At 41.9% G+C, this 7,947-nt stretch overlaps 1 protein-coding gene across 1 annotated transcript in view; it reads left to right on the top strand.

Moving 5' to 3' along the window:
• The first annotated feature begins 63 nt into the window (after nucleotides 1-63).
• The window catches only part of nup88 (nucleoporin 88), a 32,514-nt gene continuing 24,630 nt past the window's right edge, over nucleotides 64-7,947 (top strand). The window contains exons 1-3 of the mRNA XM_073053863.1: nucleotides 64-279; nucleotides 2,534-2,703; nucleotides 7,452-7,577. Of these exons, the coding sequence (XP_072909964.1) occupies nucleotides 73-279; nucleotides 2,534-2,703; nucleotides 7,452-7,577 (503 nt within the window). The 5' untranslated portion in view covers nucleotides 64-72. The remainder of the gene's footprint in view (nucleotides 280-2,533; nucleotides 2,704-7,451; nucleotides 7,578-7,947) is intronic.

The raw sequence follows: 7,947 nt of genomic DNA, 5'->3' as shown, positions 1-7,947 counted from the left end.
CAATACGCATGCACACGACCTGACACCCCATTGGCTAGGGTAACAGTGACGTATAGAGGGCGGGTAGGAAAGATGGTGGATGTGTGCGAGCGTTGGTGGGGTGAGTTGCTGAAACACCCGCTGCTGGGGCAACTGAGGGAGAGCGGCCGGCGCCTCAACGAACCCGCCAAGAATCTCATCTTCTGCCTGGATAGCGACATCTTCTTCTGGGATGGAGCGAAGAGCCTGTTTTATACCACCAACCTCAAGAATCTGAATTCCGGGGTCGTCTCGTACCAGGTAGCGTCGGCGGGGGGGGGGGAGTTGTGGAAAGGGAGTGGGTAACCCTTCTGAACTCTGGCAAGGAATGGATCAGAGACATCAAACACTCCTTTCATTCCCACTAAATTCCCCTCCCCGAAAAAAACTCAGTCTCCTTTGGATCCCGAAATTGTTCACAATATTCCAAATGGAATATGACCGACACCTTATAAAACGTTAGCGGTACTTTATATTCTAGTTCCCTCTAAATTGATATTGATGCTGCCTTTGCCCTCATTACTATTGACTCAACGTGAACGTTAGACTTCAGGGAACCCTGAACACAACTCTCAAGTCCTTCTGCACCTTCAGTTTCTAAATTCTCTCCCCATTTAGAAAGTAGCGCACATCTTTATTCCTAACAGATTGCATAACCCCACACCAATTGACACGTTACCCAATCCCTTCTGCAAATCCCTGGCTTTGCAATGCTACTTGTTCCTCCATCTGTCTTTGTATCATCTGCAAACTTGGCCACAATGCTGTCAGTATGAATAATCATTGCCTCCAAATCTCCTGATGTATGGCTCATGTGTCTTTAATGGTTTAGATTTACTTAAGCATTTGCACACTTTGTGTAATGTCCCCACTTCTTTATGTTGCAATTGCAATTGCAGAAATATAGTTGATCTTTGATTTTAAAAGTACATTGTCCCTGTGCAAAGTATGGTAGTATTATTAGTAGCCAAGGACATGTTCTCTGAAAACTTTTGTCCTGTTACTTGCCTTCCTTCATAAGTAGAAGCCAACATGTGCTTTGTTAATCAGTGGAATTATTATCAGTGGATTGCTGCCAGGAAAGTTGCATAGGATTTGTAAGTCTTGAAGAGTCTCTGATCAATATAATTCCACTTTAAAACCAAATAATTGGATCATTATTATTGCATGTACTGAGATCCAGTAGAAAAATGTTTTTGCCTGTCATCCATACTGATGTCACTATTGAATTGACTTTATTACTTACATCCTTTGTGTACATGAGGTATAAAAAATCTTTACATTACATCTCTGTCTAAATGTGCAATTTATAATAAATAGTATGTACGACAGGATAGTTGATATAACATAGAAATGCAGTTGTGGCAGCATGAATTAATCAGTCTGACGGCCTGGTGGAAAAAGCTGTCCCAGAGCTTCTTGGTTGTGGCTTTTATGCCATTTCCCAAATGGTAGCAGCTGGAATAGTTTGTGGTTGGGATGACTCGGGTCCCCAATGAACTTTTGGGCCATTTTTACGCACCAGTCTTTGTAAATTTTCTGAATAGTGATAAGTTCATATCTACAGTTGTGCTGAGCTGTCCACACCACCCTTTGCAGAGTCCTACGATTGAGAGAAGTACAGTTCCCATACCAGGCAGTGATAGCCTGAATAGTGAGAAGTTCACATCTACAGATGTGCTGGGCTGTCTGCACCAGTCCCTGCAGAGTCCATAAGTAAAGCCTGAGAATGCCAACCAGTGTTATGTTAAATCAGTGTGACTATTATTGCAAGATTGCTGCCAGGAAACTACAGTGCATTGAGGCACTTCAAGGTTAAGCAGTAACAGCATGCAGAATAAAGTAACACACACAAAATGCTGGTGAAACGCAGCAGGCCAGGCAACATCTATAGGGAGAAGCACTGTCGATGTATTGGGACGAGACCCTTCGTCAGGAGTTACTTACAAGAGAAAATGCAGGCAAAAAGGTGTAAGGCCATGATGAGATAGATTGTGAGGTCAAGAGTTATTGTATTAGGAGGCTGTGGTTAATATCTGTTACTGAGCCTGGTTGTATGGGAGAGGGAAGAAGAGAGAATGTCTGAGGTGGGTGCAGTCTCTGGTTACGTTAGCTGCTCTACTAAGGCAGAGCAAAGTATAGATAGGGTCCACAGAAGGGGAGGCTGGTTTTGGTGATGGGCTGGGCTGCATCCACAATTCTGCAGTTTCTTGTCACAGATGGATCTTATCAGTAAAACCTGGCTCTTTTAGTAGTGACCAACAATAAATAAGCTGCCACAATTAAAGTGGCTTCTGTGGGGCAAATGTCCTCCTAATTCATTTTTGTCTTTTATGCTATATCTTGTGCCATTGGAGACCTCATCTGACAATAAATAGGCCATGTCTGGTCTAATGCTGAAGTATTACATTGACGTTTCACTTCAGGATATTTAATTATGACCTGCTCAAGGTATTTCTAAGGTAACTACAGGCTTTATTATATAATGGCATTAGTTTTTCATTTTGTTCTTCAGACATTACTCTGCATAAACCCACCCTTGTTTGAAGTGAATGAAGTCTTGCTTAGTCCAACACAGCATCATGTGCTGCTTATTGGAACTAAAGGTATGATGGTATTGGAGCTGCCGCAACGATGGGGCAAAAGATCTGAGTTTGAGGGTGGAAAATCCATTATCAATTGTCTGTAAGTAGTTTTTGTGATTTTTTTTTTAAGATAATCTGCTGCAATTAAGGTTCAGTTATTATGAGTTCTTGAGTCTGCCAATTAACGGAAAATAATTATTGTAACGATTACACTGCAGCATTTGATTTTAATTTTTAAAAATCTCTACAGTTCATGCATGAATGTCCTAAAGTGTAAACAGAATTTGGCAGTTCATTCTTTCCCATTGGTTCTTAAGTGAATTGCATTACTAGTACACTTGTCTCAGAACTGTTCTGTTCTGATATGACAGATTTACTCTTTATCTCACTTTTTGTATAACTTATGAAGAAACCTGACTGTCAGGAGCAGGACGAGCTTTCCAAGTGGAACAGGAAGGTGGTCAGGCTCCATTTGGAGTATTGTGTCTCCCTGCCAATAAGCTGGGAAGTGTGCAGGGGAGATTTCTGAGGACGTTGCTGGGACTTGAGGGACTGAGTTATAGAAAGAGGTTGGACAAGTTGGGCTTCATTTACTGGAGAATGAGCATCACACCATCCAGTCAAGCTGGTGACGAGCTGCTATGTCTGTTGAGGTTGCGGTTCACATTTGGTTGTGTTTCAGATTTTGGGGTGTTGGAGATCAGGTTCGGGTTTAGGGACGGGGATGAGGGGGAGTTTGAGGTCAAGGCCTGTTAATGAAGAATTGGTGACGAGCTGGTGGTTGAAGGCCACGGATCTCAATGGATGGATGCCAGTTCGCCATTTGCTGAGGATGAAGATCAATGATTCCCATGGTCAATGACCAAAGTCAGCGGGCCTTTAGATAAGAGCCAGTCCCCTGCCAGGTCGGCGATTCCCAGAGTCCAGTTCTTTGCAAGTCTGGAGGTTGAGGCCAGGAGGTCAAAGGCCTGATGGTTGAAGCCCGTGGTTTGGAAAATCTGGAAGTCAGTGGCCTGCTGTCTGCTGGTCTGGGCCAGGGACTGGAGGTTGTAGTACCAGAGGCTGCCTGTCCATATTGTGTGGATGGGAGGGAGAAAAGGGCTTGTTTTGCTATTATGTTTTTTCTGCTGAACATTGTGGGCATGCTTTGTTGGTGCTGGAACGTGTGGAGACACTTACAGGCTGAGCCCAGCCATCTTTGGTTTTAACATGAACAACACGTTAGACTATTTTACGTATGTGGTAAATAAATGAATCTGACTGAGGAATGAAATGTCTCGGGGGCATAGAGAGTAGGATTCTCCAGGGTTAGAGAATCAAACTAGAGGGCCTAGGTTAAAGGTGGGAGGGGAAAGATTTAGTATGAAAGTGAGAGATAGCTTTATCACCAAGTGTGTGGTACATATTTGGAATGAGCTGCCAGAGGAAGCTGGTACATTAACAGCATTTAAAAAGCACTGGGTCAGTACATGGATGTGAAAGGTTTAGAGGGATACAGGCCTAATTTAAGCAAATGAGACTAGTTTAAATGGGTGTCTTGGGCAGCATGGACTAGATGGACTGAAGGGTCTTTTTCTGTGCTGTATGATCCTGACTCTGACTCCAATCATTTAGATAATTCCACAAAACTCTTAAACTAGTGTGACCATCTTTCCCCTACACAAAGCCTGTTCATGGCTATTCCTGATCTGCCCCTACCTTTCCAAATATATGCAGGTTTCCCCCGCTATCCGAAAGTAGAGCGTTCCTATGAAACCTTTCGTAAGCCGAAGTGGAGTAAAGCGAAGAAGCAATTACCATTAATTTATATGGGAAAAATTTTTGAGTGTTCCCAGACCCAAAAAATAACCTACCAAATCATTCCAAATAGCACCAACATATAGTTAAAGCAGGAATGATACGATAAATACACATCCCATATAAAGTAGAAATAATCCATGTCCAGTGTAGTTTCACTTACCAGAATCGGGAAGATTTAGCCAAAAACCGATTTGTAAAAAAAAAAATCGGCACATACACGCATTTACACACACCTGCCCGCGCAAGGCTTCATGGTCATGGTAGTCTTTCTCAGGGTAAACACAAGTTTGAAGCAGGTGCCTTTTTTCATAAAAGCGAAAATCTTCTTCAGATTTCTTTTGGTTAGTGAAAGCAGGTACTAATGTAGGTCTTTTGTAAAAGCGAAGTGGCGTAAAGCGAACTTTCGTAAGCAGGGGACACCTGTACAAGTCCTCTCCAGTAACTACAGTCAATGATGTAATGCTCACTGGCATGCAGTTATTTTGCTTAACCATTTCTTTGTTTATACACAAGTGAGATTTTTAATTTTACAATCACACCTTTAATTGCAAGTCCTAAAATGGTTTTATTTGTATACAAATGGGGTCTGTTTTCTGTTCCGGAAAAACAATATTTTAAAAAGCTCAAAATATAGACTGTCCTAAAAGTTCGGCATACTGTCCTAAGTTCACTGTTCTACAGACTTAAATTTCAGTGTTAAACTTAGCTGTGATTTTAAAATCGAACTTAAAAGTTGTTAATCATTAAAATGGCCTGAAATCTAAATGCATTCAAGATTCTTGCAGCATCAGTAGTGTCTCAGTTGAAGGTTTCAGTGTGTCGCTGTTGTGAATTAGAGGAAATTCGTGTGCTTTATGGCCCATGAATTAACCACGTAATAGTGCAAAATAAAACACTGCTGGCAGGAAGAATGTTACGTTTACAATGGTGCAAAACTGAAACTCAACAGAATCCAACCAAGCACAATCACTACACTAGTTTACAAAATTCCTAGAAAGACATGGCTGAGCGTCAGGATGTTTTCATGTGTTATAAGCAATATTGAATTTGGTATATTATCACTGACTTATTTGATGTGAAATCTGTTTTATTTGTTGAGATACAGGGCAGAATAGGCTCTTCTGGTAATGCCCCTTCAGCAATCCCCAGATTTAATCCCAGTGTAATCGTTTGATAATTTACAATGACCAATTAACCTACCAACCAGTATGTCTTTGGTCTATGAGAGGAGACCCACATGGTCACGAGGGGAATGTACGTACTCCTTACAGGTAATGGCAGGAATTGAGCCCAGATTACTGGTACTGTGTAGCATTGAGCTAACCGCCTCGCTAGGGATGATGAAGATGGTGGAAATGACTTTTTATTGTCATTTTGACCATAACTGCTGGTACAGTACATAGTAAAAATGAGACAACGTCTTTTCAGGACCATGGTGTTACATGACACAGTACAAAAACTAGACTGAACTACGTAAAAAAACAACACGGAGAAAGCTACACTAGACTACAGACTACCCAGGACTGCATAAAGTGCACAAAACAGTGCAGGCATTATAATAAATAATAAACAAACCAATAGGGCAATAAGGTGTCAGTCCAGGCCCTAGGTATTGAGGAGTCTGATAGCTTGGGGGAAGAAACTGTTACATAGTCTGGTCGTGAGAGCCCGAATGCTTCAGAGCCTTTTCCCAGATGGTAGGAGGGAGAAGAGTTTCTATGAGGGGTGCATGGGGTCCTTCATAATACTGTTAGCTTTGTGGGTGCAGCGTGTGGTGTAAATGTCTGTAATGGCGGGAAGAGAGACCCCGATGATCTTCTCAGCTGACCTCACTATCCGCTTCAGGGTCTCGCGATACGAGATGGTGCAATTTCTGAACCAGGCATGATGCAGCTGCTCAGGATGCTCTCAATACAACCCCTGTAGAATGTGGTGAGGATGTGGGGGTGGTGGGAGATGGACTTTCCTCAGCCTTCGCAGAAAGTAGAGACGCTGCTGGGCTTTCTTTGCTATGGAGCTGGTGTTGAGGGACCAGGTGAGATTCTCCGCCAGGTGAACACCAAGAAATTTGGTGCTCTTTACGATCTCTACCGAGGAGCCGTCAATGTTCAGCGGGGAGTGGTTGCTCCGTGCCCTCCTGAAGTCAACAACCATCTGTTTTGTTTTGTTCACTTTCAGAGACAGGTTGTTGGCTCTGCACCAGTCCGTTGTCATCAAAACATCGGTTATAATGGATACCGTACCTGGCTGAAGCCTGAGAAGAATTTAATCGTCACATATGCCTGAAAAGCTCTAGATCCTTTTTCATAATGTTCACGAGTTCATTGACTATTCAGAAATTTGATGGTGGAGGAAAAGAAGCTATTCGTAATTCATTAAGTGTGTTGAAGTGCTTTTCCACCCAGGTTTAAATACACCCGAGTCTAGAAAACTCTCAAAGCATGTGCAGACATGCCCTCGTATGCCAAAGGTAGTGCCTTTCAGAGTAACAAGTGGCCCTGAATTATTAATACGTAACCATCAGTCATTTGGCAATCATTTTGTGGATGATTGTCATACAGAGAGCTGCAGGACTGTGGGCTGAAGAACATTCAACATTCTATATTGAATGACAAGGGATAATAATGCAAGGTGAAATAGTGTTGAAGGGACAAGGTGGGAATGATTAGTATAGACTGTAACTTCTCACCATGGCTGCATGGGTTTTCTCAGCCGCTGCAGTTTCCTCCCACATTCCAAAGACCTGCCAGTTAGTAGGTGAAGCAGTCACATGGGTGTAATTGGGTGGCACTGGCTCAGTGGGCTAGAAGGGCCTGTTACCGTGCTGTATTTCTAAATAAAAGTAAAGGAAGAATCTTATCTGAAATTCCAAATGAAAGATGCTAGAAATGAAAAATTCATAATTTCTTTTTGTTTCCAATGTGCCTATAGTTGTGAGTTGAATTCACTGTGTTGATAAAAGTGCACTAACTTAAAATGAGAATTTTATTGTTTAATTTTAGTTACAATAAGAAAATACTCTGACTGCTAATTCTTTTGAATTCACAGGACAGTTCCAATAGCAGAAAGATTCTTTACGAGTTCAACATCACTGACAGTAAGACATGCTGCATGGTACCCCAGTGAAACTGAGGAGCCTCACGTTGCTGTATTAACCTCTGATAATTCTGTGAGGTAATGCATGTTATGTGTATATCACTAAAAACAAGCTAATTGATCTGAAAATGGTATTTCCACACTTTAATGCTTTGTTGCTAGGCTACCAACGTACTCAGTGGCCACTTTATTAAGTGCACCTGCTTGTTAATGCAAATATCTAATTAGCCAATCATGTGGCAGCAACTTAATACATAAAAGCATGCAGACATGGTCACGAGGTTATTGTTCAAACCAAACATCAGAGGACAAAAGGTGATTTAAACAAGTTTGAGCATGGAATCATTATTAGTGCCAGATGGGGTGGTTTGACTATCTCTGATCTCCTGAGATTTTCATGCACAACTGTCTCCAGAGTTTACAGAAAATGGTGCAGAAAAACTCAATG

This window comes from Hemitrygon akajei, chromosome 8, assembly GCF_048418815.1.
Source record: "Hemitrygon akajei chromosome 8, sHemAka1.3, whole genome shotgun sequence".
NCBI lineage: Eukaryota > Metazoa > Chordata > Chondrichthyes > Myliobatiformes > Dasyatidae > Hemitrygon > Hemitrygon akajei.
This window is presented reverse-complemented; position numbering and strand designations above follow the sequence as displayed.